Source organism: Marmota flaviventris, chromosome 10 (assembly GCF_047511675.1).
Source record: "Marmota flaviventris isolate mMarFla1 chromosome 10, mMarFla1.hap1, whole genome shotgun sequence".
In the NCBI taxonomy this organism is placed as follows: domain Eukaryota; kingdom Metazoa; phylum Chordata; class Mammalia; order Rodentia; family Sciuridae; genus Marmota; species Marmota flaviventris.
The window spans coordinates 75,520,868-75,538,976 of NC_092507.1; the positions used below are offsets into that span (position 1 = coordinate 75,520,868).

At 36.8% G+C, this 18,109-nt stretch overlaps 1 protein-coding gene across 1 annotated transcript; it reads left to right on the forward strand.

Moving 5' to 3' along the window:
* The first annotated feature begins 4,854 nt into the window (after window positions 1-4,854).
* On the forward strand, window positions 4,855-17,632 carry LOC114082681 (rho GTPase-activating protein 29-like). The gene is given in 8 exon segments (XM_071618611.1): window positions 4,855-4,945; window positions 6,241-6,380; window positions 7,072-7,260; window positions 7,532-7,669; window positions 10,776-11,008; window positions 13,934-14,249; window positions 14,377-14,485; window positions 16,782-17,632. Coding segments are annotated over 8 exon segments (2,067 nt in total).
* The last annotated feature ends 477 nt before the right edge of the window (window positions 17,633-18,109 follow it).

Below are 18,109 nucleotides of genomic sequence, written 5' to 3' on the forward strand. Positions count from 1 at the left end.
ATCCCCTTAATGGGCTAACATTTTATAATCCAATATTCAACTTCTCTTCCTAACAACAGGTTCACAGTTAATCTACTTATTATCCCTATTTTTCTTATCATAGTGTTATTAGCACTACTTGAATAAAATGCTTTGGATTATATGCAACTTCCTAAAGGTTCCAACTGTGTTAAAAGGCATAATATTATCATTGTTTACTCTAGGAACTCTCATAATTTTATTTATATATTTATTCATTTTTGGTACCAGGAATGAGACCCAATGGTGCTCTACCACAGAGTTACATCCCCAAGACCATATATATATATATATATATTTTTTTTTTTTTTTTTTTGAGACAATCTTACTTAAATTGCTTAGGACTTGCTAAATTGCTGAGTCTGGCCTTAAATTTTTGCTTCTCCATCCTCAGCTTCCTGAGTTGGTAGGATTATAGACAGGAGCCACTATACCCAGTGGGACTCTCATAATTTTAATTATCCCTTATCTTTAGCCACCTTTATACCAATCATTTCATCAACACTTGCATTCTGTGAAGCTGCTGTGGGCCCAGCATTACTGAACAGTGTGTAACACATACAGCATAGACCACATGTAAAACTTAAGCTTCCTCCAATGCTGAAAATTATCATACCCATAATTACATTTTCATCAGTAAGATGATACTCTAAAAATTCTATAAACTGAATCACTATATAGGCTACCAATTAGTTTCATCAACTTATTTTTCTTAAACCAATTTGGCAAAAATAGCCTAAATTTTTCATTTTTTTCTCCAACTCACTATGAGCACCACTTTTAAAATTAATAACCAACTCTTTCTCCAAGCAATTACAGTAAGTACCATATTTCCAAAACATCAGATACAGAAAAACTACATATCTACATATTAATTTTCTACAAATATGCTTAGTCATGGCATTTACTGTCAGAAAACTAGTTCTAGTCTATATTCTTTTTGAGGTGACTCTAATTCCAACTCTAATTATTATCACCCAATGAGGAAACCAAGCTGAATAATTAAGTGCAAGACTTTATTTCCTGTTCTATATGATGATTGTCTCTTTACCTGTACTGATAGCATTATTCTATGTTCAACACTCTACAGGTTCATTTAATTTTTTTTTTAATAACCTACTACCGAATTACCAAGCTCCTTATGTAAAGGCCTTCTATGATTGGCAAATTTAATAGCATTCACAGTAAAGATATCCCTTTACAGACCCTGCTTCTGGTAACCAAAATCACACATAGAAGCTGCAGTTTCTGGATCTACAGACTTGCTGCTGTGTTACCAAGACTAGGAGGTTATAGTAGAATAAGCACTACTGTAATTTCAAATCCATTAATACAATGTATACCCTATCCATTTCTAATATAATTCCTACAGAGAATCACCAAATACTACAATTAACAAACTCTATTTACTTGAAAGAGCCTTAAAAATTGCTCATCACAAATTTATCCACATCATATAGCACTAGTAATTGTGGCCACTCTTATCCAAAACCGCAAAGTTTTATTGGAGTCACAGTCCTAATCATCCCACAGCCTCACATCATCAATGTTATTTTGCCTCACAAACTCAGACTATGAATCCATAGTAGAACTACTATTGGTTTGTGGAATACAGATATTAACTCCTTTAATAGTAACATGATGAGTACTGGTAAGTCTAACTAACCTATCTGCATCACCAAGTATCACCTCAGCTGGAGAATTATTTGTAGTTATAGCATCATTTTCATGACTTAGTTTTACCATTATCCTAAGAGGACTCAATATACTAATTATGGCCTTATATTCCCTCCACACATTAATCACAATGCGAGGAGAATTCACATACCACCTTAATAACATGAAAACGTCCTTCACACTAGAAAACAATATTTACACATCACCTACTTATATAACTTCTGTCACTTAACCCACAAATATTTTAGGATCCACTTAAAAAAAACATTGGATGGTGAATCTTACACTAGAAGCTTAAAACTCCATATTTACCAGAAACTGTACAAGAATTGCTAACTCATGCCTCCTTTGAACTCATGTTGTAAATTTCTAGCTCATTTATAACAAAATGACTCTCAACTTTTAAAGAATAGAAATGAATAATCTGTTGATTTTAGGAGCCAAATAAAAGTAAAAAAAAAAAAAAAAAAAGCTAAATAAAAGTAACACATTTAAGGGCTGGGGCTCACCTGTAGAGTGTTTACCTTGCACATGTGAGGCACTGAGGCACTGGGTTCAATCCTCAGGACCACATTTTTAAAAAAATTATAAAGGTATTGTGTCCATGTACAACTAAATATATATACTTAAATATATATTTAATAATATATAAATTTAATAAATATAAATTTAAATATATTAAATAATTATTAAATAATTAATTAATTCTCCCACTTGATATATCTTTTAAGGATTTTTTTTTTAATTTTAGAGATTGGTTGTTCTACCTGTTTTCTTGCAACTTAATTTTTTGAAGAAATTGTGTTGTTTGTCCAATAGAATGGCCCACAGTCCAAGTTTTGTTAGATGTATCATGTGGCATAATTTAATCTTTTTCTCTGTCCTAAAGCTTACAAAGCAGTAGTTGAATCTAGAACCTATAGGTACTATTAACCATTTGGGACTGATAATTCCTTGTTGAGGATGGGGGCTTCCTGTGCATGTAGGCTGTTTAGTAGCATCCTTGGCCTCTACCCACTAGATGTCAGTAGAGCCCCCTTAGCTATCACAATCCTCCATCCCCACCATCCCCCCAAAAAAACACAAACAAAAACCCAGGTCTCAAGATCTTGTCAAATGTTTTCATAGCACACCTATGTTCTGCTGTGAAAAGTAGGTTACCACTGCAGATTAAAAGATCATTAGGTCTGGAACCACAGATACTTCGAAGAGAACACCTGAACACGATTTTAGAAATATTTAATTTAAGCCTGCACAGAATGGCTTACTCAAAAGCAACATATAGAGAATGTGAATTTCCATTTGAGAAGGAAAAATATTAGCGACAATAATAAAATAAAATAGTAAAAACGCAAGTAATTTCTTTTCCATGATGGAAAATTCTTTTCCATTATTGGAAACTTCTTTTTCCAGAAGTGTTTTCCTAAGACTTGTTGAACAACTTAAGATGTTGGACTTACACAATAGAAATAATGATGTTTTTTCTTTTGGAGAGGCACTTTATACTTTTATTATAAACCAAGCATTTTGGCCTTGCAGAAAAGTATTATTTTAGTAATGCAGTTTTCATGCTCAAAATTGATTTGTGTGCTATAAAATTACTTTAAACACAACACAAGTCAGGGGAGATTAATAAAATAATGCTTTTAATTTAAAAGAGAGCTGGAAGCTGTGCTGCACACCTGTAATCCCAAACGAGTGGGAAGGAGCCTAAGTTCAAGGCCAGCCTCAGCCACTCAGTGAGGCCCTGACCAACTTAGTGAGATCCTGTCTCAAAATAGAAAACCAAAAGGTCTGAGGATGACTCAGTGGTACACCATCTCTGGGTCCAATTCCTAGTACCAAAAAAATTTAAAAAAAAATAATTTAAAAGTGAACTACCATTTTTGTTTGTCTTTGCAAGTGACATCATTATCTGGATGCAGGATGACAGATAATATATTTAAAGGATTTAGGAGGAGGATTCAGATTGAAAGACAACCCCACTTATAATTTAACCAGTGAATATTAATTCTTCAAAAACCTTCTCTGTATCAGATTTGACATGTAATAGTTGGCTGTTTGAGGATGCTTTAAAGGCACCCCTGTTGTGGAGGGTGTTGAGAATAACCTGGAGCAGATAGGGCGGCAAACTTTGCTTCCTTGAACCCTTGAGAGTTGCCCTCTACCTGGTGATTGACTTTCAGAATCCTTATCCCTTCTGTTGGTATCCTTCAGTTTTGAGTTATCAGTGGTTTCATGAAGTGTATATGGTGCATCATTCCTCTAGTGGTTTTTGAAGGAATGTTTGTTTGGGGTGTCTTCAGTACTATTAGTGCTATTGATTTGGGAACAGGTATGTTTAAGCCTTATGGGTAAATTTTTAAAAATCAAATCTGAAAAACAGTTGTGGATCCAGATTCTATTTATCATTTCCAGGTGATTTAAGGACGAATTGGCCTGATTTCCACCAGAACTTTTTGCATATGAGAAGTGTTTCTCCGTCTTTTTTTGTCAGTGAATGGTGTCTTTCTTTATCACTTGTTGTCTATCTTCCTTATCTCTATCTCCATTTTATTTTCTCTTTCCCTACTCCACTTTTCCCTGTATCTTCCCCTATCTAATTTGGTCTACTTTATTCTCTTCTCTTCCTTTTGTAATTTCCTCTCCTTTCCATACCTCTGTCTCTATTTGCTTTTCTCTCCCAAATACCATTGCTCCCCATTCCACCCACCATTTCTCTTCATCAGGAACTTGTTCATGATATTGTTAATGACATAGCCAGTGGCTGGTCTCTGGGGGACTTGGCAGTGCATGGCGGGGAGGGGCTTATGTGGCCAGGGTGGTCTTGGAGGTGGCTTGATAGGGCATCCAAGGGCCATGCGTGGGGATGGAGGCAGCAAGCTCCGGCCCTCTCTCGCCATGCATTAGGCGGGAGTCTGAGTCCTGGACGCTGGAGGAAGCGCAGGGATGAGTGTGGGATGGAGGTGGTCGCTCTGGCGCTGCATTGGGCTGGGGACTGCAGAGATGGCTGCTGACCAATTGCCATCCAGGGTCAGGGCAGCCACAGGGTCAGTGGTGGTCCTGGAGGGGAGGCGGCTGCAGGCGGGGCGGGGTCTCCCGGGAGGATGGAACCTTGAGATGGGCGCCCACAAGTGGTAGACGTCAGGAGCGGGCACTATGGGAACCGGAACACTGTGGTCCTTGGTGATCAGTGAGCAGTTGGAGCAGGACGAGGACGTTGCGGCAGCTGCGGACCAGAGCAATACTCGTGATACTCAGGATACTCACGGGTTAACTTGACTTTTCCTTCTTGGTTTTCGGGTCTTCACAATCGTCTTTCCCACTGGGATCTTTTTGTAAGTGTTGTGACATTTCCTGAAATTTCATTCTGATGAGTACCTAGGTAAAGAAACTAACAAGTGCTGTTCCCTTTGTACTTTTTCTTTACCCACTTCACCTCACTACTTTGGGGAGGGGAGGGGGGCCTAAAGGTGCAGGGACACCCTCCTTGCCTTTCTTTCTGAGGGCCCCCTCTGTTGCATCTCTATCCTACCTCTTCTCTGTCCTTCCCTTATTACTGTCCCTTCTGTTTCCATTCACCATTTTTCAACCATGACCTTAGCACACAAAGTTAGGGTGTAAATTGGAATTGATAAGCTGGGAGATCCCAACTGCTACAAGGAGAGTATGTCCCTGTGAGTATGTGGCCAGGATGCCCCAGGACCCTGTCGGTGATAAAAATCTGGTGTTCCAAAAGTTGCCCCCCTTCTGTGGAAACCAAGTGGACCAGGACTGTCCTTTTCTTTGAGTCAGATAGGTGCTGGTTTATTTCACTTTTTCACTACTGTCCCTGCCTTAGAGACCAAGGATAGGGTTCCACACTGACTCATTTGGATCTTTGACATCCACTGAGTTCTTTGGATCTTTTGGGGGAAGGGAGGAGTGTTGGGTGTTTTGTGAATATTCCAAGACCATTTCTAAACAGCAGGCAGCTTTTTGTTCTATATCAGTTTTGTTCTTTTCCTCTTTGGGTTCACTTCACCTCCTTATTGAGTTTGGGTGTAGGGGTCTCCCTCTTCATGAAAAAGAATTCAAAATTAGATGTGAAGGTGAGTATTTAGGATGAGTAAATAAATCACAGCACATTATACATGTATACATGTGTGTCTTTGAAATTTAGATCCCCCACCCCAGTGTGTTCTTTAAGCAGTTTGCCAGAAATGCCTACTTAGAAATGCTACCTTATTGTAAGAACTGTGCAAGTGGGGAACAGTGACACTTAAGCCTCATTAGGTTGACAATACCTATAGCTCTGGTCTCATGATTTTGATAAAACCTTTCAGACTGAATTGGAAGAAAGCCCAATGGGCCCAGGTAGAAAAGTTTCACCCCCCAAGTTGGCAGGATATTGAAGTTTGGCTGAGTTGAAGAATCACTGTTCAGTGAATGTAGGGTAACACCAGCCCACTCCACCCTCCCGAAAATAGAACAACCAAGTACAATATCAGGTGGTATATGTTTTTGTCATTTTACCCTTCTTCATACTAACATTTCTGTTGTTAGGACCCTGCTCCCTTGGAACATTTCAGCAATCATTAATGGCAAAAGCAGCTACCACCCATAAGTTCAGAAAATGGAGATTTCCTGAAAGATGTATATACTGTGAACGCATTGTCATATTTCGAGGTTTTAAATGAGAAGAGGTAAGATCTTTTTGGAATCACAATTTTTTTCTTTTGCTATATACTTTTTTGTTATGATTTTACTTATTTGGAGATGTGTGTGTTCACACACAAACACACATATAAATATATATAAATTTGTTGTCTGTACACCTGGGAACTAAATTCAGGGTCTTGCACATGCCATATTTTTAGAGAGACAGAAAGAAGAGAAAGAGAAAGAGAGAGAGAGAGAGAGAGAGAGAGAATTTTTTTAATATTTATTTTTCAGTTTTTGGTGGACACAATATCTTTTTTTAAATTTTATTTTTATGTAGTGCTGAGGATCGAACCCAGCGCCCTGCGCACACCAGGCGAGCGCATTACCGCTTGAGCCACATCCCCAGCCCATCTACCCTTTCTTAAAATTGTGTTTTGAAATGGGTTCTTGCTAGATTGGTCTGGCCTTCAACTTGTGAAATTCCTGTTTCAACTCTCAAGTAGCTGGAATCATGGGCATATGCCATCACACCTGGCTTGACAATACATTTTTAATAAAGTCCCACAGTTTATTTCTATAGTTTTCTACTTTGTTTTGCTGTTAAATGTAATTCACAAACCACAAGCAGTACTTTTTTACTTATTTTTGTCGTTATTAGTCTGCCTGTAATTTTCTTAGTTGTGAATAATTTTAAGGTGAGTCAATCAGTTTTCAAATATCATTTTCTTATAGTGTCTTCTTGTCTGCCATAAAAAATGCATGGCAAACTTAACCATCATTTGCGGACATCAGAAACTTCCGGGGAAAATGCACTTATTTGGAGAAGAGTTGTCCTGTGTTGCCAAAAAGGAGCCAGATGGCATTCCTTTCATAATCAAAATGTGTACTTTAGAAATTGAAAAGACTGCCTTGTGTTTACAAGTATGTTGTTTTCTCTTAAAACTCTAAAAACATAAATGCCTTTGTGATTTCTTTTAATGAAAAAGAGACTTTAAGAAAATCAGCACTCTCCATTTGTAATAACTAAATTTATTCACATTTATTTGGAAAAGGTTAATTTATTTAACTTCAACTTGTATTTTTTAAATACTAATAAAAATCGAAGTAGATACATCAACTCTGTCTACATGTCTGCATTTAGCCCTTTGTACTAAAGTAAAATATTGCATTCTGTTTTTCTTTTCTCTTCAAGGGAATTTATCGAGTCAGTGGCAATAAGGCAAAAATCGCAATACTGTGTCAAGCTCTGGAAAACGGAAGGCATTTAGTAGATCTGTCCGAATTTTCTTCACACGACATCTGTGAAGTGTTAAAATTTTACCTTCACCAGGTAAAAGTTTTATTTTAAACCTACCATCAAATGCAAAGAGCAAAAATATTTTATATTTCATATTTTTCATTGGTATATACTATGTCATCACCCCCCTCATTATTCTAAGATTTTATAATGATGTACTTTGATGTGGATATATTTCCATCCAGTATTCTGGCCACTCCATGAGCTCCATCAGTTGTGAGCGCTTTAGTTCTTGGAACTTTTCTTGATTTTTATTGCCATTCTCCCACCCACCATCTGTCTTTGTAATTTGCACTTGAAGCTCTTGTTTGGAGATGTGTGTGTGTGCACATACACAAACACACATATAAATATTTATAAATTTGTTATTTGTACTCGTGGGGATCAAAAATTCAGTGTCTTGCACTTGCTTGGCAAGCATACTTGTTCTCCAGTTCCCTTACCTTTTCTTTATTGTTCTTTTTTCTTCAAAAAGTTTCTAAGACAGTTCCTTGTCTTTCTCTTCTTGAATAAGTAAATTACTCCATTTGTGAGATCATGTTTTAATATTCAAGAAGTCTGATTTTCTATTCTTTTGATAACATTTTTTAAATGATTATATGATGCTCTTTTATTGTGGATATTCATAGATTTTTCTCATTAAGAGTTCTTTTCTCTATTTGGCCTCTAACCTCTGTAGAAATACAATGTGACCCTCATATATAACATTAAATTTTCTATACCAACATAAAAATAAAAGTAAAGTGAAGTGAATTTTAATATATCATTGAACATTTTGAATATCTAGTTTTTAAAATTATGAGGTATTTTGTTTATTTATTTATTTGTGTTGCAGCTATTCTTCTTTGAAATCTGGTATCTATTTTTCATTTAGTGCACATCTCAGTTTAGATCAGCTGCATTTCCAGTGCTCTCTCACCATATCTGACTAGTTGACAGCATAGTGACAGCATCATTTTACACCTTCAATTTGTTCTTTTTCTACCCATTTTGATTTTTGTCTTTCATGGTGCCTAGATATATTAGAGTTTGGACTTGAAATCACTTTGGAAGCACTTGAACACATCAAGGCTTTTTAAAAACTTTGAACTTTACTATAAAGTGGTCTAGGTGGACTGTTTGGTATATGCCTAACTACATGTCTCTAGTTCCCTGTTCTGGCACTGGTGCGATCTTCTTGGGAAGGCATTTTTTTTAAAAATTGTAGATGGACACAATACTTGTAATTTATTTATTTATTTTTATGTGGTGCTGAGGATCAAACATAGTGCCTCACACATGCCAGATGGGTGCACTACCGTGAGCCACAACCCTAGTCCCCTAGGAAAGGTTTTTTCTCCTTGCCTAGAGATACAGTACCAATACTGTGGGAGCCAGGGTTACTAAGACTGTAGGATCTGTGCTTTCAGTGTGTATATAGCCAACATATTCCCATTGGAAGACAGTTACCTCTCTGTTCCTTATGTTTGTCAATGCCTCGATTCAGAGAGCCTCTGTATCCCATTGCCCAGAGAAAAAATTTCCAGAGCTTTAGGAAGGAGATTGCCCTAGTACATGGAGTGGAGACAGGATTCTATAGAGAGCTAAGCTTTCTCAGCTGGCCCACCTGCAACCTAACCCAAGATCAGAGGACCTGGTAATGATTGTCCTTGTCCCTTTAGGATTCTGAAAAACATGTTGAGTGACAAAGGGTCAGTTCTCTTGGAAATGCTGCATCAGGACTTATTCATCTGCTCTTCTACTTGTGAATTGTTGCTTTTTGTTTTCTCTATTTTCCTAGTCCTTATGAGCCTACTGTATTTTAGTGGAATTGCAGGAGGGAAAGAAATTAAGTATACATTGCTTGATCTACAAAGTTAGCCCAGGAAAGCATTGATAACCCTTTAATCACATTCTACAGACCCCTCAACTGAGAAATGGAGGTTGATACCTTTGAATGACTGGAAGTCTCATAATGTGTCATCCTTAATCTTGTTTAGTCAGTTAGGGAGAGGAGATGAATTGGGTCCAATACAATAAACTTGCATTCTGTTGAGGAATTTTGTATGTCTAAGACTTTCATTTGGGAAAGTGTGCTCAATTCTTGCAATAGTGTTAGAGAGTAGCCTTTATCTGACTCATTGACCTAAAGCTCCAAGAGGTGAAGTGACTTGCTTCAGATCCCAGAGTGGTGAAGATAGAAACTGATCACAGGGCAACACCTTAACTTCCCACAGATATTATAGGACATCAGGTAGCTAACAGTTCACTGAATTTTCTATTGTAGATCAGTAGAAACATTGAAATTCATTATGGCAGTGGATATTTGTTGTAAGAACTTCTTTTTTTGATCTATTCATGGCAAATCAGCCTGTTTTAAAGTTTCATGAGATGTTGACAGTATGTTTTTGTAGGTCATATTATCTTGTGCTAATCTTCATTCTTGCCCAAGTAAAATCTGTGCTCTTTAGCATTTTGATATTTTTATCCCTTACTCATAAAATCCATGGGTTTCTGATTCATTTTAAAGATTTTGTTCACTATTCTATGTTTGTTCCAGTAAAACAGCTGAAGATTATGCTATTTGGGGGGCAGATGTGAATATAATGTGTTTAGGATAGAGATGAAGAGTTTTAAAATCCCATAATGAAGCTTAAAGCTTAAACTTCATTTAAAGTTTAGAATTTCACTCATTATCTATTAATTTGTTATTAACATAAATATAATTTATAGTCAAGATTTTGATTTGCTTTCTAAGTCACTTCTCTACCAAACATATATATTTTAATTTAAGGGCAGGGATGAAGCTCAGTACTAGAGTGCTTGCATAGCATGCTTGAGGTCCTAGGTTCAATCTCCAGTACTGAAAAAGATATCAATAAATACAGATTGACTTTATATTTTGTTAATCTAAAGGGACATGCTAAATTAATTGAGTAACTCTCACTTATAGTTGACTTTAACAAAGAAAACAGGCAGAAGATTTTTTCAAAATATTTATTTTTTGGTTGTAGCAGGATGCAATACCTTTATTTTATTTATTAATTTTTATGTGGTGCTGAGGATCAAACCCAGGTCCCTGCATGTGCTAGGCAAACACTCTACCTCTGAGCCACAACCTCAGCCCAAAGGTATTTTTAATATAATTTTGTTTCTTTAGCTACCAGAACCATTGGTTTTATTCCAATGGTACCAGGAATTTATGGAGCTTGCAAATATCATCCAACATATTAACCAAGAACAGGACACCAAAAGGGACAACTCTGAAGACAACACATCTCCAAATATGTGTATGGAAATCAACCAAATTCTTCTCAAAACCAAGGATCTTCTAAGACAATTGCCACCGTCCAATTTTAACACTCTACATTACCTTATCATCCATCTTAGGAGGTAAGAATTTTTATACCATTTTAGCCATTTTTAATTGAACAGGGCAATAGAATTCAGTACATTTATATTGTTGTGTTATGATGTTCAAAATGATTTTTAGGATGTTCTTATTATGTGTTGGGAGAGGGATACATTGAATATATGTTCATGCAGCAAACATGGTTCCCTCAGATGCTTCCTGTGTGCCAGGCTCTGGCTGGTGAAACTAGGATGGAAACATAGGTTTTCTGCTATTTGTGGGCTTATCCTCTTGGGGTACAGATCTGTATATAACCACAGTTCACCATCATGCTTTTTCTAGTAGCTGTGCACAGCTTGTAGGCATGCAGAGGAAGTTTTGGGGGTAGGGATAGAGCAGAAGAGGCAAATGCCCTTGAGTTCAACTTTAAGAACTGCGTGATGATTTGGTAGAGAACGTGCAGAAGAGCATACGAGGCAGAGAGAAACAGACATGGAGACACAAGAAAGCATTTTGCATTTGGAAAATCTGATTTCATTAGGCTACAATATAGCAAGCAGTAGCAGGAACTGTGCTACCCTTCCTAGAGACTTGATAAAAAATCTTACGTACCTGGCAGATGAGTTGACCATGTTGTTTCTATACCCACTAAAGAACTTGGAATCAGGAATTTCACATATTCAGATTTGCCTGCTAGACCTTTCTGACAGCAATTAAGATCTCCTTTTTAAATTTTTTTTAAAATTTATTTGTTGTGGCTGGAATTGTGGCTCAGCAGTAGAGCATGTGCAAGGCCCTGGGTTTGAACCTCACCCCCACATACAAATAAATAAATAAAATAAAAATTTAAAAAAATTTATTAGTTCAAATCAGTTATAAATGACAGCAGAATGCTTTTCACACCATTGTACACAAATGGAGCACAAATTTTCATTTCTCTCTACATGATGTAGAGTCATACCACATGTGCCGTCATACATGAACTTAGGGTAATGATGTTCGTCTCATTCCACCATCTTTCCTACCCCATACCCCTCCTCTTCCTTCCCTCTCTTGAGCCCAAACAATGTTCCTCCATCCCCAGAGACCCAATTATGTATCAACATTCATTTATCAGAGAGAATTTTAGCCTTTGATTTTGGGGGATTGGCTTACTTCATGATATTCACCTACTCCATTCATTTACCTGTAAATGCCATTATTTTATTCTCTTATAATGCTAATAGTCCATTGTGTATATATACCACAGTTTTTTTTTAACTATTCATATCTTGAAGGGCTTCAAATTATTCCATGAAATAGAAAAGGAGGAATCCCTTCCAAACTCATTCTGTGAAGCTAGTATCACCCTGATACCCAAACCAGCCAGAGACACATCAAGGAAAGAAAATTTGAGACCCATATCCCCGATGAACATAGATGCAAAAATTCTCAATAAAATTCTGGCAAATAACATACAATAACATATGAAAAACAACAATGCTCCATGATCAAGTTGTGTACTCCAGGGATGCAAGGTTGGTTCGACATACAGAAATCAATAAATGTAATTCATCACATCAATAAACTTAAAGAGAAGAATCCTATGATTACATCAATTGATGCAGAGAAAGCATTTGACAAAATACAGTACCTTTTCATGTTCAAAACATTAGAAGAACTAGGGGTAGTAGGAATATACCTCAACATAGTAAAAGCTCTCTCTGCTAAACCTAAGGCTAACATCATTCTAAATGAAGAAAAATTGGAAGCATTCCATCTAAAAATTGTTCAACATAATCCTTGCCACTCTAGCCAGAGCAATTAGATGAAAGAAATTCAAGGGAAAACAAATAGGAAAAGAAGAACCCAAATTATCATTCTTTGCCAATGACATAATTTTACACTTGGAGGATCCAAAAAACTCCACCAGAAAACTTCTAGAATAATAAATGAATTTGGCAAAGTAGCAGGATACAAAATTAATACCCATAAATCAAATGCATTTCTATACATCAGTGATGAATCCTCTGAAAGACAAATAGCAAAACTACCCCATTCACTATATATATATATATATATATATATATATATATATATATATATATATATATATAGTGAATATATATTATATATCATATATATATATAGTGAATATATATTATATATCATATATATATTATATGATAATATATATTATATATGATAATATATAGTATATGATATATAATATATATATTATATATCATTATATATATATGATATATATTATATATCATAGCTTTTTCACCCATAGATGAATCTAGTATCATCCTGATAGCTAAACCAAGCAGAGACAGATTTCCTTAGATAGTCATAGAAATAACAAGCTGAGAGTGTTTGAAGTAAAACCAGAACATTGATAGTGGCAATAGAACAGAGAGACGTTCAGGAGAGAGAATCATTTAGGCTAGAAAACTAGCTGTGGGCAGCTGGGAGTGTGGCTAGTGATAGAACACTTGCCTAGCACATGGGAGACACTGGGTTTGATAGTCAGCACTGCATAAAAATAAATAAATAAAATAAAGGTATTGTGTCCATCTCTACGTAAAAATTATTTTTTAAAAAAAGAAAACTAACTGGGCAGTGAGAGAGAAATTGACAGTGATGTTTCTGATTCCGGTATAAGAAACGGGGAATATATCCCACATACAAAGATGGAGCAATTTTTAGAGGTGTTTTTCTTCCTTCTGCTACTGAGTTCAGTAGTTCCTTCTACTTACATGCATTTTATCCTAAAATAGTACTCTGAAACTCAGTTTGGTGTGTGGTAAGTATCATAATGAAACAAAGGATTCTTTCCCTAGACCCACCAAACTTGACCCTTGAAAAACGTTTTGTAGTCTTCTATAGCCCGAGTTTTCTCCACCCTTCTCAAGTCATAGTAAACTACCATTAAGGACATCTATTAGGCAAATCTCATACACTTTATGTGTTCTTCTTTTCAGGATTGTAGACCATTCTGAAGAAAACCTGATGAACTCAAAAAACTTGGGGGTGGTATTTGGACCCTGTCTGATGAGGCCCAGGCCTACAACCACTCCTGGTACCATCTCCTCCTCTCTTGTTGCATATGCCAATCAGGCCCTGTTAGTAGAGTTCCTCATTACCAATGCACAGATGATATTCGATGGGTCCCTAGAGCCACAAAATGCTTCATCTAGTACTGATGTTGTTACACCTTGGGTGGATAAAAGCCCTCCTTCCAAACCCGTAATATCAACAGAACATTCCACAAAGTCACAATATTTTTCTACAAAGCAAGTGAGTTTTGACCATTATAGAATTGGATTAAATATGTGATGTTTATGTTAACAAGTTAATAGTCTTTGAACTGTTTGTTTTTGAGATGTGTTTTGCTTTTAGTTTAAAACTTTTCTTGTATCAATAGGATATCCACACTGCAGATATTGAAATTGAAAATTTTGAATTGGCTACATCATTTGAGGAATCAGAATGCAAGCAAAATGCATTGGAAAAATGGGATGCATGCCTCATTGGTGAGTGGTCATGTAACATATATCTTTGCATATTTCAAACCTTGCCAAGAAGTCGTGATTAAAAACCAAGGTGAGGGATGGGCTTGCAGCTCAGTGGTAAAACGCTTGCCTTGGCATGTGTGAGGCCATGAGTTGGATCCTCAGTACCATGTAAAACAAATAAATAAAGATAAAATATTGTGTACATCTACAATACTCATCCTTTAAAAAAAAACAAGGTGTATTAAGTTGAGGTAAGTTCAAACTTCAAGGTTTTATTAGTTAACTTTTCTAGCCACTGAGAAAGTTTAATGAATGTCATTTAAATGAATATCATGCTTTGTTTCTTTCTTGTAAAAAGATATCTTGAAATCATAAATTATTTTTGTTCTCTTTCTGAGATTTGTTTTCACCATTACTTCTTTTTCATCAATTAAAGTCAAAACAGAAAAAAGCTGGACTCCTGAAACTCAAAAAAATAGACTCCTAAAGTTTTTTGATGTCCCTTTACCTGTGGCCTAACTTTAGCACATTAAGCACACATGTCTTCCATTTTCTTGGCTCCAGTCTTTTTGTTCACTGTTTTTTGATTGCTTTATTTCAGTGAATGGTTTCTGGTAAGAGGGTTGAAAACCTTTCATTTGTTACTGCTTTAGTAGAGCTAAATCTGAATTTTTCAATATATAGCCATAAATGTTAAATTTGATATATAAAATTAATGAAATATCAATTAGTGTAGCCTGAGAAAGTCTGAAAACAAAGACAGTCCATTACCTCTCTGCAAAGAAAAGCACTGGACTCACTGATTCCATTTATATGATTTGATCTTATTAGCACTCTGTGCTATGAACCTCGGCCTCCTTTAAGCCATAGCTAACAGTCTGAGGAAGGTAAATAATGCCAAGGGTCATGTCCCTAAATTATCGTTGATTCAGGGTTTGAACCTCATCCTCTCTCATTCATAAATGTAACCTTGTTTCACTGTCCAATGAAATTGGATTCCCAGGTAGGTATAGTAATAACAATAAATAATCTTAAAATATTTGAAATTTTTATTACATACCAGGTAATTCTGTGCCTTTTCTTTAGAAGATCATTAACACCACATGCCAACATATCTCCACATAGGAGCTTGTCTTGACAGAAGAAGGCAAGTAGGGCTAGTGCACTAGGCATGCCCAGGGCAGAAATGGAGCTGGAGCTGAGCCAGCACCCAGGCAGCTAGAAGTGGTGCTAGAAGTTCTGCAGGACTGTAAATATGTTCTGGTGGTTGCCATCCAACCACAATGGCTCAGCTCCCTTCTATCAATGTGGAGAAGGGTCCAGGACAGAAAATCACATGAGCACTGCCTGGGAACCAGGGAAGAGAGGCCAGCAGCCTCAGGTGAAGAAGGAGGTCAGATGAGATGATGACCTGCGATCATCATCAAGTTATGCTGCTGTGCACCTGTCTGCAAACCACTGCCTAAGGATACGGGAGAAGGACCAGGTGGCAGGGATGAGAACTGTGGGCTATGAACAGGGCTGTTGGAAAGCCATCAGACCAGTGGCAAGGCACACAGTTGTCTGATGTTTCTCAGCAGGGAGACGAGGATCATGGCCAGATGGCTGCACCTTTCTAGCAACAGAAGCTTCTGGGGTACATGCAGCAAAGACAGAGTGGGAGATGCTAGGGTTCTAGGTGAGAAAATAGGGACCTTGGGACCAGATGAGAGGAGAAAGAGAAGGAGGTAAATCTGGAGTCTCCAGGACCAGTAGCACAATGGCAATTTTGACAGCTCTTCAACCTTCCTTTGTCCAGAGGATGTTACCATGTATTAGTGGATCAGCTGGGAGAGCATCCAAGTCCTCTCTGGTGTGTTGCCCTCAGTATGGACAGAATGTAGCTGAAAAGCAGATTAAGTGACAGGCAAAGTCCTTGGGATTCAGGACATGGCATTTGTTGGTGTACAGAATAGTGTTACTGTTCTGGAGTTACCATTGTCTGCCTGTTGAAATCAGGAAAGTCTTAACACAGAAAATATTCATTCATGGGTAGTATATTAAAACAAGTTACTACAGGAAGTGTTGTTTTTTTAATTTTATTTGCTTTGTGACTATTTGTTTTATTAAGATAAATTTTAAAAAGTAATGCTTTAATTAAAAATGTGCCTTTAATATTGTATGGATTTTTAATTCCTCTGCATAGATGACTGAGAAAATAATGTTGGAAAAAATATGTAAGACTCTGTTGTTTGAGAGAATGCCCATTCATAAATAACCACACTTCTTATTAACCAAGCTTCATGAAGTTAAAAAAAAATCTCTTCTTTTTCAGATCACAAAGAACTTGAATCATCATCACAAAAGATGGACAATATGTGTAAGACCACGAAACCACTTAGTCTGAAATCTGATGTGACAACAAATGATATACAGAGGCCTATGCCAAGCCCCAAGATCAGATGTTTCTTTTTGCCTGTAGATAGGTTCCACCTTGCAAGCTCCCCTAATGAGAAAAACAGCAGAAATGTGGGAAATGTCAATTCAGACAAGTTTTGCCAGATTCTTACCTTTGAAGGACTTAATAGAAAAGATACCCCTACTAGTTTTGGCTCCCAAATTAATGGTTTTGATCAGCAGATTCCACAAAAAACTCAGGGACAACAATGTGAATCAAAGAACTTAACTGGCATGAGTGCAGTGATTGTGCCAAGTGTACTCCAGGAAAGGGGGACAATGAGCATCAAGGTTAGTGGTGACCATTCTAGCAGTTCCACACAGCCCAACATGCCAGCCAGTTCAGCAAGAGAGGCACCAGTGAAACTGTCCTCTCATTCTCACCGTCTTGCTCCTGCAAGAGCACCCAGAATACTGCAGCCCCATCTCGGGACAACATTTTATAAACCATTTACCCCGACCAGCAAAGTCAGGGGGACTGAGGAGAGACCAGCTTCACCTTCAGCAGCAGTGCCTCCTAGCACAGCTCTTACTCCCCTGAGACATGTGGAGAAATCTGTTCCAGAGGCAGACAGCACATCAGCTTATGCTTTGAAGCCAGCTGCTGAGCCTAAAGAGAACTGTGAGGAGGTTGGCCTGCCTGACATGAATCCAATGTGCCAGGGACTCAGGCTAAAACAAATGGAAGAGTTACAAGACCTTGAATTTGAAATGCCACAGTTTGTGTAGTTGTCAAAATTCAGTTTTTCTTTTTCTTGTTTCATTTTTATGCATTTTGTTTATTTTATGAAAGAATATTGTAACAGAACCCCTTTTGTATAGGATTGCCAAAGTGTATATTTTGCCTTTTGGCCTTGTATTGTCTTTGCTAGTCATATAGAATGGTAGTGTTTTAGTCATATAGAATGATAGTGCTCACTTTTATTGTCTTTAAATTCTGTGTTTTTGAAGTTATGCATAAAATAAGTATTATAATTTTAAATTTAAAATAATTTTCTCTATAAAATGATTCATGTAAATGCATCTTTAATGTATAATATTGTTCTCAACAAATAGGGGCAGTAGGAGAAAATGAGCTTTATTTTGGAGCAAACCTTGTGCTGATTCATAAAATGCTTCTGAATGCAAGTGCCTGAAAAGTCTTGATTGGGTATGAATATATTTTTTCCCACATAATGTTCTAGTGTTGTTATAGCATGTATGGAA